The sequence below is a fragment of the Microcaecilia unicolor genome, chromosome 2 (assembly GCF_901765095.1).
Source record: "Microcaecilia unicolor chromosome 2, aMicUni1.1, whole genome shotgun sequence".
NCBI classification, from domain to species: domain Eukaryota; kingdom Metazoa; phylum Chordata; class Amphibia; order Gymnophiona; family Siphonopidae; genus Microcaecilia; species Microcaecilia unicolor.
This window is the reverse complement of record NC_044032.1, coordinates 31,864,655-31,886,727: the sequence shown is the minus strand read 5'-3', so window position 1 is coordinate 31,886,727 and position 22,073 is coordinate 31,864,655. Positions and strand designations below refer to the sequence as shown.

Sequence of the window (22,073 nt, the reverse complement as noted above, 5' to 3'; positions counted from 1 at the left end):
AAGGGCAAAATAAAGTAACTCAGCATACAAGAAATGCCAGTAAATGACTTTTAAAATAAACTATTTTCAAAAACCCCAATGTTATAATGCATGTAAATATATACGGAAATTTATGAAATATGTGCAATGCAATTGATAAAGAAATCTGGAAAAATCAGTCACTGGAAACAGGGGCTCTGCATGTTTCTAAAATTTCCTGACTATTCTACCTGTAAGGCCATTTCCAGATGCATGGCGTTCCCAGATGTAATAAACTCTCACACAACTTGCTTGACTTTAAAAAAAAAAAACTGGCATCTGTATATTTGCCTGGATCATGTATAGAGGACTGGGAAATGTAATATTATTCTCTTTGCCTCAGGCTTTTGACTATTTTGTGCTCTGAAAAAGGCGCCACGGGTTTAATTTACCAAAGAAATAAACGCACCGCCTTACTCATAAAACATGTGGTTTCAATGGTTTGCTGCTTGCAGCAGTGGAATAAGTAACGCTGCAGACAGCAGAGGGCAGCAGAGAGGAACCAGCATGGAACAACTGCACAGGCTGAGTCAGATCCCATTTGAGCCATTTGCCAAACAGCTGTACCAGAGCTTAGACTCTACTTCAAGGGAGTTTTCTTTTGCTGATTTGCTCCAGTTCACTGCAGCATATCAAAGGATTGGGAGAGGAGGATGTTCATGTGTTACTGTGCTTAATACATTTTTATTATTATTGACACAAAATATGCAAGAATATTATTGCATTTGCACTCCCCGTCCTCCAAACAGTGAGTGATGGATGAAAGAAGCACCCCAAGGCCCCCTGTTAGGATCACACAGAAAAAACAAGGGGGGAACCCTATGCTAGCATTACTGTTTCCAGGGCCGCCGAGAGGGGGGCAGGGGGGCAAAATTCCCCAGGCCCGGGCCTCCAAGGGGGACCCAGCGCCGGGGTCTCTCGCTCTCCAGTGGCGTACCAAGGTGGGGGCGGTCCGCCCCGGGTGCACGCCGCTGGGGGGGGGGTGCTGCGCGCCTGCTGGCTTCGCTCGTTCAGTGCTCCCTCTGCCCCGGAACAGGTTACTTCCTGTTCCGGGGCAGAGGGAGCATGAAACGAACGAAGCCAACAGGTGCGCGGCACCCCCCCTCCCAGCAGGTAAAAACGCACCCGGGGGGGTGTCCTTTCACCGGGGGGGGGGGGATCGCGCTGCACCCAGGGGGGGTGTCCTTTCGCCGGGGGGATCGCGCTGCACCCAGGGGGGGGGAGCAGTGACGACCCGCCCCGGGTGTCAGCCACCCTAGGAACGCCACTGTCGCTCTCTCCTGCTCCTGACGGGACCCGGGTGATTATGTCCCGACAGGAGCAGAAGAGAGAAAATTCCGGGCCCACCCACTAAGGACTCAGGCCCACGTAACAGCAGCACTCATTTAGTGGTAGCTGGTGGGAAGACCTCCCCCCTGATGGTGCTGAAAACATTGCTCTCCACTTCAGCAGTCTGAGCTTCCTAAGCTGGCACCTGCGCATGCTCAGTTTTCGGCGCATGCCTGCTGCAGGGCTGCCAAGGTGGAGAGCAGTGTTTTTCCGCCAGCTGAGATATATTTTTAAGTTGGTGGGGGAGGGGGTAGAACACTTGGTGCCCAGCCACTTGTTGTCTAGGCCCACCCAAAATCTGCAGTCTAGCTACGCCCCTGAGTCAAACAGCTTGGTGAGAGCACCATTCTGGTGGGGTGAACAACCCCCTGGCATGATCAATAATGCCAAGCTGCAGGGAGATGTGAGCAACAGGTTCCGTGCCACCCTGTCGTTGAGAGTCAGGCGAGGCACCACAGAAAGAAAGCTGTGAGGAAAGGTGGGTCGCTGAATTCTCTTTTCTTTCTTTCCTTTTTCTCTTTCTCCAATAGCTGCTTATCCTGCTGCCTATGGTCAGATCAGCCAAGCGTTTCCACAGCCACCTCCCATGATCCCGCAGCAGCAGAGAGAAGGTAAGTCCGTAGGCCAAAAAATAAAACCCCACCCAACAGAGGCTAATGACCTTCCCCATCCTACCACATACTCTCCAATTTCAGCTTGTTTAAAAAGTACGGTAGGATATCGTTTTTCTGGGCCCAGTACCTAATTTCGATTCAAAGTTTGTGCATTTTGGATGTCCTATGGATTCATTTTATGCATGAGGAATAACACAGCTCAACAAATTCTATAGGTCCCATTCCTGCTCCCCTGCCAAACTTCTGTATGCCTGCTCTTAAAAACTAGCTGGTCAATATTCAGCCAGTGGAAGCCACCGTTTAAAAAAAATATTGACCGCCGCAGGCAGAATTAGGTCCTGATATTCAAGTCCGGGCCATGTCTGGGCACTGGTGTTGAATATCTGGGCAATGCCAGCAAGGTTTTGCCACCGGTACTTATGTGAGTTCCAGCCCCACCCCCACCCCAATTCCAATACCTCTCCTCCCTCCCACTCCTCAAGGATCAAGAGGTGCCCTCCTGACCCCTTCATCCATAGCCCCTTCTCTCCTGATCCCCCCAGTAGTTCAAGATTGCCACTAGAGGTTGCACTGGCCATTTTGAGGCTGGAGCTGCAAGGGGGAGGAATGAGTGGGCATCACTCCTACCCATTGGATCCCTAGACAAGTAGGAATCTTAAAGGCTCAGAGGAGCCTATAGGCCGGGGTTGAGGATTTCTTTTTATGGCATCTAGTTCCCTTTGGGGGTAAGAGAGAGGAGGGATGTGTCAAGAAAGAGGGGGCTATAGATCCTTGGGGTGTCGGGAGGGGGCCTTTGATCTTTTTGGTGGGGGAGTCTGAAGGGAGAGAAGATTAAAGTTGCTTTGGACCAGTATCTGGAACTTATGTGAGCATAATTAGGACTGTTTTTGGTGCGGTCCTACATGCCTACTTGGCTATGAAGGCATTGGCACTGAATGTTGTCAGCACCTGCATAACTTCTGGCTCCCCCCAACCCTGCCCCCATAATGCCCCCGTGTGTCCTATTTCCAAAATGGCCGATTATTGCCAATATTCAGCGGTACAGCCTGATTGAGTGCCACTGAATATCAGTGAATAGCTGGCCTCAAATGATTTAAGGGATTTTACATAGGACCATGTCTGAGATTCTCAATTACACCTTTAAGCTGAGAGTCTGAGACCAATCCCTGAGGCAGTGGTGAGAAATTAATGAAGCTGTGAAGTTGGTCGTTGTTGGGTGGACTGGGTCTGGAAATGTTCCTGAGCAGCTACATGGTCCAGAGATGTTCTTGAGCAGCTACATTTTCTTATATATCAACTTCCTACTAAACGTAAAAGGATATGAACATTCATTGTCTTTGAGATATTAAGTATTTAAGAAATGGCAAAGAAAGTTGTTGATTAGTTGTCCGGGGAGGTTTTTTTTTCAGCCGATGATTGAATGAATAAGCCAGCCATTCTCAACCCAAGTCCTCAGGGCACAACTAGTCCCATTGGGTTTTCAGGATATCCACAATCAATATGCATGAGTTATGTACTGCCTCAATTGCATGCCACTGCCAAGGTGGAAAGAAGCATTTTCTTGCCAGCTGAGATATTTTATTTTGGTGGTGGTACGGGGGGGGGGAGGAACGACACTTGGTGCCCACCCACTTCTTGCCTAGGCCCACCCAAAATCTGTTGTCTGGCTACGCCCCTGGGACTGGGGCACCCTAATCCAACTTTTGCATTGCCCCCCTCCCACATCTGTACTCTCTCCATTTTCTGAATCCAATACTGGCTCTTTTCCTTGTTTACTTACATAAACAGTAGTTTTGTTCTTAACAATAGCTTCCACCATATTATCTGGTACTGACATCAGGCTCACCTGTCTGTAGTCACTTGGATTACCTTTGGAACCATTTTTAAAAACTTGGCATTACTCCAGTCCTCGGGTACAGAGACAGATTCGGGCAATACATTGGAGACTGAGAGTAGCAAGTCTGCAATTCTGTATTTGAGTTCTCTTAGAACCCTGAGGTTACGACCATCAGGTCCCGGTAATTTGCTGCCCATTAATTTGTCAATTTGTTCTAGTACTTCCAAATTCACCAATTTTTTTTTTTCAGTTAGTACAACCTAAACCTTTAGTCTAGCCTAGGTTTACCCAAATGCTAAACTCCAACCACTACTACTACTACTACTACTACTTAACATTTCTAGAGCGCTACTAGGGTTACGCAGCGCTGTACAGTTTAACACAGAAGGACAGTCCCTGCTCAAAGAGCTTACAATCTAATGGACAAATGTACAGTCAGTCAAGTAGGGGCAGTCAAATTGGGGCAGTCTAGATTACCTGAATAGGTATAAAGGTTAGGTGCCGAAAGCAACATTGAAGAGGTGGGCTTTGAGCAATGATTTGAAGATGGGTAGGGAGGGGGCTTGGCGTAGGGGCTCAGGAAGTTTGTTCCAGGCATAGGGTGAGGCGAGGCAGAATGGGCGGAGCCTGGAGTTGGCGGTGGTGGAGAAGGGTACTGAGAGGAGGGATTTGTCCTGTGAGCGGAGGTTACGGGCGGGAACGTAAGGGGAGATGAGAGTAGAGAGGTAATGAGGGGCTGCAGACTGAGTGCATTTGTAGGTAAGAAGGAGAAGCTTGAACTGTAGGCGGTATCTGATCGGAAGCCAGTGAAGTGACCTGAGGAGAGGGGTGATATGAGTATATCGGTTCAGGCAGAATATAAGATGTGCAGCAGAGTTCTGAGCGGATTGAAGGGGGGATAGGTGGTTAAGTGCGAGGCCAGTTAGGTTGCAGTAGTCAAGGTGAGAGGTAATGAGAGAGTGGACGAGAGTTCGGGTGGTGTGCTCAGAGAGGAAAGGGCGAATTTTGCCGATGTTATAGAGAAAGAAGCGACAGGACTTGGCTGTCTGCTGGATATGCGCAGAGAAGGAGAGGGAGGAGTCGAAGATGACTCCGAGGTTGCGGGCAGATGAGACGGGGAGGATGAGGGTGTTATCAACTGAGATCGAGAGCGGAGGAAGAGGGGAAGTGGGTTTTGGTGGAAAGACAATAAGCTCAGTCTTGGCCATGTTCAGTTTCAGGTGGCAGTTGGACATCCATGCAGCAATGTCGGATAAGCAGGCCGATACCTTGGCCTGGGTCTCCACAGTGATTTCTGGTGTGGAGAGATGCAGCTGGGTGTCATACCCTAACCTAATGCTAGATTACTCTAACACTAATCCTAACTTAACCCTAAATGATAGCCCTACCTATCCTATACCAACTTCTAAATCTAGTCAATTCTAACCGTATTCCTGATATTAGACTGCTCTAATGCTAATTGTAACCTAATCTAATGTGCAGCCTAGCCTAGTTGAACCCTTCCCCAAAAGAATTAAAACTGCTCTATTCATTCTCTGTTAGCAAATAAGAGGGGAATGCATCAAGCAGCATTAAGGGAATTATCAAACGCTAAATGCTAAGAAGCTCATAGGTATAAAACGGGCTTCTTATCGTTTAGCATGCGTTAATTCACTTAATGCACATTAAGGCCCTAACACTTCTTGATGAAATCCCTCCTAAATATAAGAAATTCACAAGCTCCTTGCACATTTGGGCACCAATTTTGACTTCCAAATACGGTCCTTATGCAGGGGCGTAGCCAGACTTCGGCGGGAGGGGGGTCCAGAGCCCGAGGTGAGGGGGCACATTTTAGCCCCCCCCCAGCCATTGCTGAACACCCCCCCCCCCCGCCAACAACTTTGACCCATCCTGCCATTGCCGAACCCCCCCGACACCAACTTTGACCCTCTCCACCCCTCTCCCGCTGCCCATCTGCCGTCGTTTACCTTTGCTGGCGAGGGACCCCAACCCCCGCCAGCCGAGCCGAGGTCCTCTTCTTCCCAATCCCACGCAAGTCTTCGTTCTAGTCTGACGTCCTGCACGTTGTACGTAGCCTTGCGCGGGATTGGGAAGCAGAGAACCTCGGCTCGGCTGGCGGGGGTTGGGGTCCCCCGCCAGCAAAGGTAGGCGACGGCGGGTTGGCAGCGAGAGGGGGGGGTCGAGAGGGTCGTCGGCAGGGGAGTCCAGGGGCAAATCTACGGGGGCCCAGGCCCCCGTGGCTCCATACTGGCTACACCCCTGTCCCTATGTACAAACGTTTTACTTTCAATCTGTGAAAATTGGTTTGACATGAGCTGTTATGCACTGCTCAACACATCTATGGTTCACATTTATATTATGTCAAAACAGCAACCAACAGGTCAGGGAAAGAAAACCCCCACATGTAGTCCAAAAGCCAGTACAAAAGGGTAGGGATGGACCAAAGAATCTCTTCCGATGGTCGGTTGAAGTAACTTCATTCAGCACCAGAGATGAATGTGACCTGACACGGGGCCGTGTTTCGATGGGATTACCATCTGCTTCAGGGGTCAAATACTTGTGGTGAAGATCACAAAATATAGGTGCAGTGGTAGAGAAGAAAATCTTGCAATAATATCGCTTCGATGCAGTGTAAATTCAGCGGAGTCCACCAATAGTACTCACTTGGGAGGTAATGTAGCAAATATACTGTCCTGTCATCCAGCAGATCATCCCTCAAGAAAACAAATATACTCATTCAAGTAAATCTACTACAGGACTGCTAAAGAAGAAAAGATTTTATATTTTGAATGTTTAGTTGTAATTTGAGTTCTTAGACAGTGTTTGTGATTGATCTGAATCTGGAGAATGTCTGTGCTAATGAATGTCCGGTAATGAGTGTATGAGCTTTACTATCACATTATGAAGTTCCCTTTGTCTTTATGTTTTGTCATTTTAATTTGTTTTTATTCTATATTTTAAACCATTTTGGTTTGTTCACAAGAGAAGCGGTATATCAAATGTTATAAATGATAAACGATAAATCACAATTCTGATCTAAACCCAGGGCTTTTTTTGAGGGGGTACTTGGGGGTATTGAGTACCGGCACCTTTTCTATTGTCTGCTTAAACTAACTCATGGTCCCCATGTTTTAATGAAAGAGCTCAGGCTCTACACAACAATTCTGCCTTGTCATAGATTCTGTGACTGGTTGCGGGGGCAGTGGAGTACCAAGGGGGCGGTGGGTGCGGTCCGCCCCGGGTGCACGCCGCTGGGGGGGGGGTGCCGCATGCCTGCCGGCTCCGCTCGTTCCTTGCTCCCTCTGCCCCAGAACAGGTTACTTCCTGTTCCGGGGCAGAGGGAGCATGGAACGAGCGAAGCCGACAGGCGCGCGGCACCCCCCCCCCCCCCCCCAGCAGGTAAAAATGCACCCAGGGGGTTGTCTTTTTGCCGGGGGGGGGGGCGTCTGCACCCGGGGGGGGGGCGCATCGGCGATCCGCCCCGGGTGTCAGCCACCCTAGGAACGCCACTCTGCAGGGGCCTGGCTATTGTGGGGTGGGACCGTAAGTGATCACCCCACCCCTAAAGGATGGCCTAGCATTTGAGTACCGGCACCTTTTTCACTAGAAAAAATGCACTGTCTAAACCCAGTTGAAATTGTGTGGCAAGGCTTAAAGCCAATTGTTCAAGCAAGGAAGCCTCAAGTTTCAGAGCTGAAATAGTTCTGTATGAGAAGAATGGGCCAAAACTTTCTCAAGAGACCGATCAACAGTCACAGGAAATGTTTAGTTGAAGTAGCAGAGACATTCGCACTCTCCATTTTCCCTCATACAAAACAAGTAAAATAGCAAGCAAAAGGAAGACTCAAAAACAAAATGGTCTGTGGCAAACATCCAGTTACAGCTTTATTATCTTTCAATTAAAACCCTTTATTAATCCTTCGAACAGACCCAGCCAAAACCCAAGGAACCATGTTCAACTTCCAAGCATATAACAGTATAATAATATTTAACAGTTAAGAATTTTACCAGTTAGTGGTAACAAACTAATTGAACTTAACATATACTGTAAATTCAACATGGCAAGGTTTGCAGTAACATCACACCCTGTCCCTGTCGCCGAAGGGCTCATGGTGGTAACCATACACAACCCCATTACTTCCTTCCCAAGCCTTCCAACTTCAAGAAATACACAAAATGTCCCCAAAAGAGTACTATTCAAAGTGGTAAGTCAGAACATTTCTGCTGTGACAAACCACTCCCACTCTGACCCCAGCCCCCCAAACCTGCACCCACCTGGGGTTACCCCGAAGCCACTTAGAGGGTCTATCCCCAGCACAGCTCAGGTCTACTTGCATCTGCCGCCTGTGCTCTACACTAGCACCCTCCTCCCACCGACTAGGTCACAACCGCCCCAGGGCAAGTCTCCTGCTCTCAAATTATCCCCAGTGATTTCTAGGTTACTGGAGCCACACTCCCAGTGGTCCCACAGTTCCCAGAAAGCACTTACAGACCCAACACACAAACCACCAGGATTCTTTATCAGTCCAGAAAGGCAGAATGAACAAACAAATGTGTTTATTCTCACATTGGAACAATGAACAAAAAATGTGCAATTAGCAAACAATAACAGGTAACTGAAATATGGATCAATTATAACACTAACTAAACATCTATATACTGTCTAAATAGTACCTGGGAAGGTCAGGATATAGAACAGTTCGCAGAGCTTCAGCAAAGAGATCTGTCTCTCTTTCCTCCCGGACTAGGACTGAAGCAACAGAGTAATTTCAAACTCCGGGCCAATCAGAGCCCAAAACAGTCAAGTTTCAAATAAAAACTGGTTACGTCACTACAGGCACTTATCTGTGTGCCAACTAAAAGAAAGAGAAGTCAGTCCTCTATACCAGCTTTAAGAATAAACATGCACCATCTGCTGGCTAGGTAGATGAGTGTTTCTCCAGATAAACAGTGTTTGAAAATTGCCATCTATAAAGATTTTGCTAAACCTAAGGGCACGTTAGTCATTGGAACAAGCCACCAAAGGAAATCATGGTATCTCCATCACTGAAGGTATATTTGTTGGTTTTTGTCAGGAAGTTTTTTGTGTTCTTGTGGGCATTCAGCATAATCGGATCTAGCCTCTACTGGCCTATGGTGCCATGAGCCTCTATTCACAACCCCCTGGAAGTGGGGGCAGGGTTTAAATTTGATAGAACACCCCCTCCCCTTCATTTAATCCAGACATAACAGCAATAGTCCTTAGCCAGGGGAAACAGATGGTGGTTCCTTCCATAACTCAAGCCACAGGGACCTTCAATCTGTCCACTAGCACCTGAATTCTGTAAAAGTTCTAAAAATTGTGCATGCAAATTAGGGTGTGCGGCCAATTTTCATGCGCAATTTAATTGAATAATGAGCCAATTAGCACCGATAATTGGAATTTTAACAAGCTAATTATTGCTAACTGGCTTTAATAAACATTTATGTGTGCATGTTTAGGCACGGGATCCACGCGTAAATTTTACATGTGGGCCTGACAAGGGGGTGCGGCCATAGGAAGGTCAGGGTCGATCGGGGGTGTTCCTTTAATTTATGCATATTGTTATAGAATATAGAGGATCCACACCTAATTTAGATGTGGCGATTTACACCATTAGATTGTAAGCTCTTTGAGCAGGGACTGTCTTTCTTCTATGTTTGTGCAGTGCTGCGTATGCCTTGTAGCGCTATAGAAATGCTAAATAGTAGTAGTAGTAGTAGTTTCGTTGGTGTAAATGGTTGCACCTAAATGTAGTCGCAGTTCCAGCGCTAAGCGCTATTCTTTAAACAGCGCCTAACTTTAAGTGTCATTTATAGAATAGTGCTAAGTGCTATTAATTTCAATGCTGATTTTTTAGGCACCATTTATAGAATTTAGTCCTAAGTGTTATAGTTTTACAACAGCTGAGACTCCTTCGCTCCTAAGAGATTGTAAATGCCTTTTTATCGCTCCATGGTGTGACCGCACCTCGAATATTGTGTTCAATTCTGGTTGTCGCATCTCAAAAAAGATATAGTGGAATTAGAAAAGGTGCAGAGAAGGGCAACGAAAATGATAAAGGGGATGGGACGACTTCCCTATGAGGAAAGGCTAAAGCGGCTAGGGCTCTTCAGCTTGGAGAAAAGGTGGCTGAGGGGGAGATATGATAGAGGTCTATAAAGTAATGAGTGGAGTTGAACGGGTAGATGTGAAGCATCTGTTCACGCTTTCCAAAAATACTAGGACTAGGGGGCATGCGATGAAACTACAATGTAGTAAATTTAAAACAAATCGGAGAAAATGTTTCTTCACTCAACGTGTAATTAAACTCTGGAATTCGTTGCCAGAGAATGTGGTAAAGGTGGTTAGCTTAGCGGAGTTTAAAAAAGGTTTGGCCGGCTTCCTAAAGGAAAAGTCCATAGACTGTTATTAAATGGACTTGGGGAAAATCCACTATTTCTGGGATAAGCAGTATAAAATGTTTTGTACATTTTTGGGATCTTGCCAGGTATTTGTGATCTGGATTGGCCACTGTTGGAAACAGGATGCTGGGCTTGATGGACCTTTGGTCTTTCCCAGTATGGCAATACTTATGTACTTATGTACTTATGTACAGTGTTTAAATACACTCCACAAAGATATGCCATGTGATTTGTGGATATTTGCCAAATAGTGGGCACAGCATACTAGCGTATACGCATCTATAAAATAATATTCCAAACATTTACATCAGTAACAAAAATAATATACCTCTTGCCCAAACAGGTTCATCAATATGGATACCTGGGCTATGACATTCAAACTAAAACTCAATAAAGAAAAAAACGCACTGCCTTATTCTTTCATCTCAACATTTTAGAAACTAACTGTTAGGCCCAGGGGCGTAGCCAGACTTCAGTGGGAGGGGGGTCCAGAGCCTGAGGTGAGGGGCACATTTTAGCACCCCCCCCCCCCCCGCCACCGTCAACCCTCCTCCGCCACCGCCAGATACGTGCAGGACATCAGGACTCACAGAAACAGAATCCAGATCAGCAACGCGCCGGAGACCGGCGCTGAAGAGGACTTCGGCTGGCGGGGGGTGGGGACCCTCGCCAGCAAAGGTACTTGACGGAAGCAGGAGAGGGTTGGCGGAGGCGGGAGGGGGGTCGAATGTGGTGGGGGAGGGTCGGCACAAAATCAACACTTCAAGGACACAACACTGCTGTGTTTTGGCATGTAAGAATACTGAGTGGAGTGGAATGGGTAGATGTGAATTGCTTGCTTACTCTTTCCAAAAATATAAGTACTAGGGGGCACGCAATGAAACTACTAAGTAGTAAATTTAAAGCAAATAGGAGAAAATATTTCCTCACTCAACGTGTAATTAAACTCTGGAATTCACTGCCAGAGAATGCGGTAAAAGCAGTTAGCTTAGCAGAATTTTAAAAAGGCTTTGGCAATTCCTACAAGGAAAGTCTATAAACCATTATTAAGATGGACTTGGGAAAATCCACTGCTTATTTCTAAGATAGACAAAAACAAAAAAACTATATGGCTTGACTTACTCCTATTATAAATGTAGGCTACTAAAAAATGTATAAGTTAAGGAGAAAATCACTGAGAATACTTGCAATTAACAACAAGGTGGAGCCTCAAATCTTTTTGCACGGATATTCATATCACTCCCCTGGTGACTCTATCAACATGCATAGGTTTAATTATCGACTAAAACCACCTCCACCCTAATGTTGTAATTGCAATATATAAATATACAACAAAAGACACTTAGCTTAGGGAGCATATAAACTCCATCATTCAGACTGGCGTGTGTAGAAGCCCCGACAGTGCCTGTTTCGCTATGCTTCTTCTGGGGGAACTCACACCATTTAGCTGAATCGTGTCTGGACACAGCTACTTAGCTGTTAATATCCGTGCAAAAAGATATGAGGCTCCACCTTGTTGTTAACTGCAAGTATTCTCAGTGATTTTCTCCTTAACTTATACATTTTTTAGTATTTCTAAGATAAGCAGCATAAGATCTGTTTTACTATTTTGGGATCTGCCAGGCATCCAAATGGCAGATGAAATTTAATGTTGACAAATGCAAGGTGATGCACATTTAAAAGAATAATCTGAGTGGTAGTTCCTGATGCTAGGGTCCACCTTGGGGGTCAGCGCTCAAGAAAAACATCTGGGTGTCATTGTAGATAATACGCTGAAATCTGCTCAGTGTGTGATGGCAGCCAAAAAAGCAAACAGGATGCTAGGAATTATTAGGAAAGGGATGGTGAATAAGACTGAAAACACTATAATGCGTCCACACCTTGAGTATTGCGTTCAGTTCTGGTCGCCGTATCTCAAAAAAGATATAGCGGAATTAGAAAAGGTTCAAAGAAGAGAATCTAAAATGATAAAGGGGATGGAACTCCTCTCATATGAGGAAAATGAGGAAAGGCTAAAGAGGTTAGGGCTCTTCAGCTTGGAAAAGAGACGGATGAGAGGAGATATGATTGAGGTCTACAAATTTCTGAGTGGTGTAGAACGAGTAGAAGTAAATCAATTTTTTACTCATTCCAAAACTACAAAGACTAGGGGACACTAGAGGAAATTACATAGAAATACTTTTAAAAATAAATAGGAGGAAACATTTTTTCACTCAACGAATAGTTAAGCTCTGGAACTCTTTGCCAGAGGATGCGGTGACAGTGGTTAGCGTATCTGGCTTTAAAAAAAAGGTTTGGACAAATTCCTGGAGGAAAAGTCCATAGTCTGCTATTGAGACAGACATGGGAAGCACCTGCTTGCCCTGGGATTGCTAGTATGTTGTCACGATTTGGGTTTCTGCCAGGTACTTGTGACCTGGCTTGGCCACTGTTTGGAAAACAGGATATTGGGCTAGATGGACCAATGGTCTGACCCAGTATGGCCACTCTTATGTTCTTATGTAGGTACTTGTGTCCTGAATTGGTCACTGTGGGGAACAGGATACTGGACTTGGCGGACCCAGTATTGCAACGCTCATGTTCTTATGAGGCATTTCAGGTACAATGGACCCTGGCTGCAAACAGGGGACAAATTAGCTGATTTCTGGTGGCTCCAGTAAGCTCTTTCTTTCTGTGATTGTATAGTAATCTTTGGCTGTAAGGGCGTGTAGCTCCTTGTTATTACTATGGAAAAAAAACCAGGTGGACAGAAGGGTTGAAACAAGACCCAGGAACTTAGCCAGATCAGGAATGCTTCTACCATCAGGAAAGAAAAGAGAAAAGATGTGTGTTGGGGGGGGGGGGGGGGGGGAGCCTCTGGGGACATCACAGCTTCAAAAAAGTGACTTAGCAAAATTGGCAGCCCACCACCTAATCAGTTAATTAGTCTGCTGTACCAACACCCCCCTGGCTTGGAGTACAAGAGCGTACCAACCCCAACTCACAGTGGCACAAGAAATACGGGTATCAGCTGTTCTTTCCTGACAGTCTTTTTAGCAAATTAGCGGGGAAAATTGTGCTTAGCAAATACTCATTAGAAGTTCATTTTCTGTTAATACAAGGAATTGTGGAGAGGCTGTAATTTCAATCACGCTGAGACCGAGGAATTTTAATGAGCTTTAAATGGGCATCTGTCAGTATTCTGACTGGCTAGATCTCAGCTGCCAGCAAGGGGAATGAGTAATGGCTAATAAAAGTGGCAGAAGGCCTTTCCAAGCTGTTGTCCCTGGCATTAAGCGCAGGCTTACATTTCTGCGATGTTATGACATTTGAGTGATGATCCCTGGGCTAAAAGCTGAAGGTATTAAAAACAAGAGATTCATATAGTGACTGATCCCTGAACGTCCTTCTCCATCAGAAACTGAGCTCCTGCACCTCTTTCTTATCAGAGACCCAATGTCTGCACTTCCTTTTAGGACAGACCTTGATCTACTGCGCCTCCCTCTGTATCAAAGACTGAGCTCCTGTGCCTCCCTCTGTATTTATTTCTTTTATTTGTGTAGAACAGGGGCGTAGCTGCTATGGGGCCACGGGGGCCTGGGCCCCCGTAAATTTGGCCCTTGACCCCCCTCCCCACGCCCCCCCCCCCCCCCCCCCCCCCCGCCAACCCGCCGTCGCCGTCTGTACCTTTGCTTACTTCCTGCGTTTGGTTTCTTCTGAGTCTGACGTCCTGCTGCACGTACAACATGCAGGATGTCAGACTCACAGAAACAGAATGGCTTCGTTCTGTTTCTGTGAGTCTGACATCCTGCACATTGTACGTGCAGCAGGACGTCAGACTCAGAAGAAACCAAACGCAGGAAGAAGACTTCGGCTGGCGGGGGGTTGGGTCCCCTGCCAGCAAAGGTACAGACGGCGATGGATGGCGGGTCGAGAGAGGGGGGGTCAAACATGTTGGAGGTGGTGCTGGCGGCGGCAGGGGGTGTCGGCGATGGCAGCGGGGGGGGTCAGCGGCGCTGGGGGGGGCTAAAATGTGCCCCCTCACCTCAGCTCTGGTCCCCCCTACCGCTGAAGTCCTACAGGGTGGGGGTGGAAGTAGCTAAATACTATATAATAACTAGTAAAAAAGGCCCGTTTCTGACACAAATGAAACGGGCGCTAGCAAGGTTTTCCTCGGAGTGTGTATGTTTGAGAGAGTGGATGTGAGAGTGACTGTGTGTGAGAGAGAGAGTGAATGTGCAAGTGTGTGAGAGAGAGAGTGAGTCTGGGTGCGAGTGTGTCTGTGACAGAGAGAGAGAGAGTGTGTGTGTGAGAATGAGAGTGTGTGCAAGTGCATATGTGAGACAGCGTGAGAGAGAGAGAGAGAGTGTGTTTCACACAGATACAGTGTGTGCGAGAGAGAGAGTGTGTGTGAGACACAGACTCTCTGTGAGACTGAGTGTATGAGACCAAGAGAGTGTGTTAGTGACTGTGTGACACATAGAGTGTGAATGTGATACAGTGTGAGACACAGAGTGTGTGAGAGATAGTGTGTGAGAGTGAGAGAGAGAAAGACATTGACTGTGAGAGAGAGAGAGAGAGTGTGTGTGTGTGACAGAGATACCCCCCTCTCTGGTGTCAGGCCCCCCTCCCTCCCTTTCTCTGGTGTCAGTCCCCCCCCCCCCCCCCCCTCTCTCTGGTGTCTGAGCGTTACTGTGCAGGACTCTGGCTGTGCTTCAAGGAACTGACCAATCCTATTTAATAGAATGCACCTCCAACATTCTGAAGCCGAGAAACCTCGTGTGGTTGGTCACTTCTGCTTGTGACGAACCCGGAAGTACATGATGTCAATTCAGGAGATGGATACAGAGAGCAGGAATGCCTCAGCCATGCAGTCAGCTTCAGAATGTTGGAGGTGCGTTTTATTATATAGGATGTTAATAACTCCCACTGTTACTTGTGAGAAGGAGAAAATATATGGTCTTGTGGTATACCTACATAACGTAATTCATTGAAAACTTATGGGGGGGAAAAAGCCTCAAAATGTTTGGATCAAAATGCTTGTGAGTTGGTTTTGATCCAAGCATTTTGAGGCTTTCCCCCACCCCCCATAAGTTTTCAATGAAATACGTTATGTAGGTATACCACAAGACCATATATTTTCTCCTTCTTACAAGTAACAGTGGGAGTTATTAACTTTATTTTATTTGTAACATTTGTATCCCACATTTTCCCACCTTTTTGCAGGCTCAATGTGGCGATTGCCAATTCTGGTATGAACAAAATAGAGTGAGGTTGTAATAGGGTGAAGTTCATGTGAGACAAAAACATTAGGGGATCGTAAAGAGGAATAAGGGTTTAGTTATTTCCAATATGGTTATGGTTTTGTTGTGTTGCAGGGTCCAGGCATTTAGGTTGGATCATTGGGGTATGCCTTTATGAACAAGTTGGTTTTTAGTGCTTTCCGGAAGTTTAAGTGGTCATAAGTTGTTTTGGTAATGTGTTCCATAGTTGCGTGCTTATATAGGAGAAGCTGGGTGCACAGGTTGTTTCATATTTTAGGCCTTTGCAACTTGGGTAATGGAGATTTAGTTAAGTTCATGATGATTTTGTGGCAATGGCGTTCCTAGGGTGGCTGACACCCGGGGCGGATCACTGATGCGCCCCCCCGGGTACAGCGCCCCCCCCCCCAACGAAAGGACACCCCCCCCCGGGTGCATTTTTACCTGCTTGGGGGGGGAGGGTGCCGCGCGCCTGTCGGCTTCGCTCGTTCCATGCTCCGTCTGCCCCGGAACAGGAAGTAACCTGTTCCGGGGCAGAGGGAGCACAGAACGAGCGGAGCCGACAGGCGCGTGGCACCCCCCCCCCCCAGCAGCGTGCACCCGGGGCGGACCGCACCCACCGTCCCCCCCTAGGAACGCCACTGTCTTGTGGTGTTACTGGTTGGTAAGTCTATAGGTTCAGTCATGTATCCCGGCGCTTCACCGTAGATCATCTTAGCGTACCAGGGTGCAGATTTTGAACGCAATACGTTCTTTGATTGGGAGCCAATGCAATTTTTCTCCTAGGGGTTAGGCACTGACGAAGCTCCTGCGCCTCCCTCTGTATCAAGGATTGCACTCCTGCACCTACCTGTATAGCAGGAATTGAGTTCCTACGCCTCCTTCTGTATCAGAAACTGAGTTCCTGCAGGTCCTTCTGCAGCAGGGACTGAGCTTCATCCCTCTGTACAGACATTGAGTTCATGCACCTGCACCTGCTGCAGACACTGAGGGGGGAAGATGCACTAAAAAAATCGTTAAAGCCCTTCCCTTACTCCTGTCCTGCTGACCAGAGTGCTACTAATCCCTTGAGAAAGCCAGGTCGAGCGAAACAGGCACCTGTTGGGGTAGTACCAGCACCTGGAAACTTAAGCTAAGTGAAGACTTTATACTGAAAATAAGTACAGCTGAGTCCTGTTGTTCAACACATAGTAACATAGTAGATGACGGCAGAAAAAGACCTGCACGGTCCACCCAGTCTGCCCAACAAGATAAACTCACATGTGCCATTTTATGTGGATACCTTACCTTGATTTGTACCTGTCTTTTTCAGGGCACAGACCGTGTAAGTCTGCCCAGCACTATCCCCGCCTCCCAACCACCAGCCCAGCCTCCCACCACCAGCTCTGGCACTGACTGTATAAGTCTGCCCAGCACTATCCCCGCCTCCCACCACCGGCTCTGGCACAGACCGTATAAGTCTGCCCAGCACTATCCCCGCCTCCCACCCACCAGCCCCGCCTCCCACCACCGGCTCTGGCACAGACCATATAAGTCTGCCCAGCACTATCCCTGCCTCCCACCCACCAGCCCCGCCTCCCACCACCAGCTCTGGCACTGACCGTATAAGTCTGCCCAGCACTATCCCCGCCTCCCACCACCGGCTCTGGCACAGACCGTATAAGTCTGCCCAGCACTATCCCCGCCTCCCAACCACCAGCTCTGCCACCCATTCTAGGCTAAGCTCCTGAGGATCCCTTCCTTCTGCACAGGATTCTTTATGTTTATCCCACGCATGTTTGAATTCCGTTACCGTTTTCATCTCCACCACCTCCCGCGGGAGGGCATTCCACATATCCACCACCCTCTACGTGAAAAAATACTTTCTGACATTACTCCTGAGTCTGCCCCCCCCCCCTTCAACCTCATTTCATGTCCTCTCGTTCTACCGCCTTCCCCTCTCCGGAAAAGGTTCGTTTGCAGATTTCACTGTGAACATGAGTTCACAGTGTGCACGCAGAGATCTTGAAGTGATAAAGTTTATACCTCTATAAGTAAATAGTTTACCAAAAGAAAAAAGAGTTATTATATGCAAAAAAAAGAACTAATACATATAAAGAAAATATCCAAAAAAAAACAGAGGTTGGAGGAAGGGACTGTCGATGATTATAATCGTCGCAAAATAGGGGCTCGCAGAGATTGGTGGTATAAATAACCCCCGTGACTGTATGAGACTTTCCCTCAAAAGTATGACAGTATTATGTACACAGTACTACTACTACTACTACTATTTAGCATTTCTATAGCGCTACAAGGCGTACGCAGCGCTGCACAAACATAGAAGAAAGACAGTCCCTGCTCAAAGAGCTTACAATCTAATAGACAAAAAATAAAGTAAGCAAGTATAATCTCCACCAGACACTGGGACCCTTTTACTAAAGCTTTGAGTATGCTAATGTAGCAAGACGTAAGACTCACACATTTGATCTTCTACTAGTTCATGTATTATATAGAATCCGGGCATTAATGCAGATTAGAACAGGGTGCCGCATAAATTCATGACAGCATTTCTGTGGTATTTTGCCTGTTCACGTGCACTAGCCTGCACATTACTGGATTTCTAAAATTATTTTTGGGAGGGAGAACAACACGGGCAAGCTGGCATGTTATAATTAACGCAGGGACATTTAACACCCACTAAATAGGAGGTGATAAAAAAAATTATAGCTTAAAAAAATTACAATCGGTTCAAAATATGGCTGTAGGGTTCATCACTGGTAAGAAAACATTTGAGCATATAACTCCTATCAGCGGCGTAGCCACGGGGGGGACCACGGGGGCCTGGGCTCCCCCAAATTGGCTCTGGGGCCCCTGGTTTGGCTGGAAGGGGTCCCAAACCCTCACCTGCGGAAGCCTTTGTCCCGTGCTGGTCATGCCGCATTGCCTATCCTGCTCTTCTCAGTCACGCTGTGCACGCTCGTTTTAGCGAAACTGAGCATGAGTGACCATGCACGGTGCGATTGAGCACAGAGGGCAAGGCAGGCAATGTGAGACCAGCCAAGGTACCATCATGTAGCAGAGGCGATGGCAGTGGGGAAACAGCAGCAGGGGCGGCGGGGATGGCAGCAAGTCAAAGTGTGCCCCTCTCCCCCACTTTGGGCTCTGCGCCCCCCCCCCCCCCCCCCCCCCCCCCACTGTCAAGGTCTGGCTATGCCCTTCCTATACTCATGGAGCTGTATTGGGTCCAGTTGCTACACACATCTCAGTCAATTTACCTTGGTCTACAAAAGCCTTTGTAAGAGGTTGCGTTTCGGCACATGACTGCTTCAGGGGTTTGGCAGCAGCAGCGGGAAGAGGAGGAGGAGGACAGAGGCCAGCATGGTACTGTCGGCCTGGCAGCAGCTACAGGTGGAAAGGGAGGTATGGAGACGCTCCCACTGGAAGCCGTGCGATTTGGGGACTGGCAGACCCTGAAGCAGGCATTTGCTGAAACACGGCCCGTGTTGGATCTTTGAGTAAAGATTGTTCTTCATACCCATTCTTGAGGTGGAGTGGAACAGGTGGATGTGAAGCGTCTGTTCACGCTTTCCAAAAATACTAGGACAAGGGGGCATGCGATGAAACTACAGTGTAGTAAATTTAAAACAAATCGGAGAAAATTTTTCTTCACCCAACGTGTAATTAAACTCTGGAATTCGTTGCCGGAGAAAGTGGTGAAGGCGGTTAGCTTAGCAGAGTTTAAAAAGGGGTTGGACGGTTTCCTAAAGGACAAGTCCATAAACCGCTACTAAACGGACTTGGAAAACTCCAAAATTCCAGGAATAGCATGTATAGAATGTTTGTACGTTTGGGAAGCTCGCCAGGTGCCCTTGGCCTGGATTGGCCGCTGTCGTGGACAGGATGCTGGGCTCGATGGACCCTTGGTCTTTTCCCAGTGTGGCATTACTTATGTACTTATGTCCTCTACTTGGCTCACTTTTATTACATAGAGCAGTGATTTAACCTATTGTGATGTCATAGTGGCTCATTCCACCAATAAGAGCCAACCTCATTAGTGATGTCACAATGGCTTGATTGTATAGAATGTTTGTACGTTTGGGAAGCTTGCCAGGTGCCCTTGGCCTGGATTGGCAGCTGTCGTGGACAGGATGCTGGGCTCGATGGACCCTCGGTCTTTTCCCAGTGTGGCATTACTTATGTACTTATGTCCTCTACTTGGCTCACTTTTATTACATAGAGCAGTGATTTAACCTATTGTGATGTCATAGTGGCTCATTCCACCAATAAGAGCCAACCTCATTAGTGATGTCACAATGGCTTGATTGTATAGAATGTTTGTACGTTTGGGAAGCTTGCCAGGTGCCCTTGGCCTGGATTGGCCGCTGTTGTGGACAGGATGCTGGGCTCGATGGACCCTTGGTCTTTTCCCAGTGTGGCATTACTTATGTACTTATGAGGCCAACGGATTCCGCTGCACCACTGAGTCCCTCTCCTTGTGCTTGGTCTACAAAAGCTTTTTACATGGGTGTTCTCATTTAGTTATCAAGTTCCCTCATGAACACTGTTCTCTCAGCAGCGTCTGCTCATTTAATGGCATTATTCAGTGTTAGTTTATTATCAACAAAAATGAGGTCATTTTGCTCTGCTGGACCTTCTTTATACAATGCCTCACCGACTGATTTGCATGGAAACATGGCTTTTTAAGCACAGCTTTAGCTGATGTTTCTTGACCGTCATACTCTATGGTTAAGTTGAAAGCTGGATGGATATGATTTAAGCTGTTTTTTGCTATATGATTTTCTAATATAATTATTATAGTACCATTTTAATTATGCGTTATTATGATAAACTGCTTTGAAACCTTAGTTGTGTTGAGCAGTGTATAAAGTAAATAAATCGAATCAATTTATTTTATTTTGTGATGTATTTCTCTTTTTAATAGCATGATACAAGATTTCTTTTAGTTATTTATAGTTTGCTGTTTGTTTTCAGTATATGTTTATGAAATAACAGCATCGAGTCGATATTCAGCCGGCAGCAGCCAGTGAATTAGGCCCTGATATGTTCTCCCTCCCCCCCCCCCCCCCAGCACTCGCTTGGATCCCCTTCCTTACTTCCCACCCATCACCAGCTCTGATCCCCCTCCCAATCCCCCCACACACAAGGACCAACTCCCCAAGTTAAAAAGACGCTCCACTCCCAGGCCTACCTTACTCCCTTGTGGAGCAAAGGGGGCAGGAGCAAACCCCAGTCACTCCTGCCCCTGGTTGGTACATAGTAGAAATGGCTGCCACGACCTCTAGTGGAAGGTTTGCTGTACTGCACAGTGAGACATCTGCTACAGGTTGTGGCAACCATTTCTGCTATGGAACTGCTAAGGGCAGGAGTGATTGGGGTTTGCTCCTGCCCCAAGGGACCACCAGAGAGTAAGGTAGGCTCAGGGGGTGGGGGGGCCCTCTTCTAACTTGGTCCTTGTTCTGGGGGGTGGGGGAGAAAATCGTAGCTGGATTGAGTGAGAAAAAAGGAGGGGATTAGAGCTGGTATCGAGCAGGAGGGAGAGATGGGGATCATAGTTGCTGTCAGTGGAGGGGATAGAGGGAGGGGTATTGGAGCTGGTGCTGTGGGGAAGTTGGGAAGAGAATCGGAGCTCACCAAGGTTGGGAGGGAGGTAGGGCAGGACAGAGTACGTTGCAGGATGGTACCCAAAAGATATGCAAGTACTTGTCAATATTCTGTGCTGGCGTTCGCATAACTCCTGGCTCTACCCCCCCCCCCCTATAACGGCCCTGAGCTGCCCACTTGGCACATGGTCAGTAAGTGTTGATATTCAACGGTACTGTTCGGTTAAGTTTCACGGAACATCAGCACCTGGGAAGGCGCAAGTGATTTAAACAGGCAGCAGGCTCTCCTGCCCGTTTGAATCACTTTGAATATCGACTCCTATAATATTTCTAAGTGTGCCCATGTATTGTATTATTTGAAATGTTGTGCCCCACTGTGGATGAAACTTGTTATTAAGAAAATGTAAAGAAATTGGGTGGGTGGGGAGGCCTATGCCAAGAAAGAGGGGTCTCAAGTATCAGCATCAGGCTTTCGATCTCTAGCTTTCTCCCTACTGATGGTCTTTCCTTTGCCTCCCCATCACTGCAGGACCCGAGGGCTGTAACCTGTTTATCTACCATCTGCCCCAGGAATTTGGGGACGCTGAGCTCATGCAGATGTTCCTGCCTTTCGGTAATGTCATCTCCTCGAAAGTGTTTGTGGATCGGGCGACAAACCAAAGTAAATGCTTTGGTGGGTAAAAGATATCAAAACAATTAGCTTCATCCAGGAAAGGGCTTTCTCTGAGCACTTATCCTATCAAACTGCTTTTTAACCCGCCCTTCCTTTTTTTTTTTTAAGCTCTTTTTTTAATGTTTGTTATTTTATTTCCCCCCATACTTTTCCCCCTTATCTTTATGTATTATGCTAAGTTACTGCTGCTACTGTAGGGGGTACAGTAAGGGACGGAAGCAAGGACTCGTTATTAGGCTAAGATAACTCACTCTTGGGGGGAAAAAAGCAGATATGCAAATATCTGCATTTTTTTGTTTGTTTGGTTTTTTTTTCTGAATAAATCCACCGATTTTGCAT

At 47.1% G+C, this 22,073-nt stretch overlaps 1 protein-coding gene across 1 annotated transcript in view; it reads left to right on the top strand.

Moving 5' to 3' along the window:
• Positions 1-21,742, top strand: part of LOC115461842 (CUGBP Elav-like family member 4) — a 198,824-nt gene extending 177,082 nt beyond the window's left edge. The window contains exons 8-9 of the mRNA XM_030191900.1: positions 1,878-1,958; positions 21,591-21,742. Coding sequence (XP_030047760.1) covers positions 1,878-1,958; positions 21,591-21,742 — 233 coding nt within the window. The remainder of the gene's footprint in view (positions 1-1,877; positions 1,959-21,590) is intronic.
• The last annotated feature ends 331 nt before the right edge of the window (positions 21,743-22,073 follow it).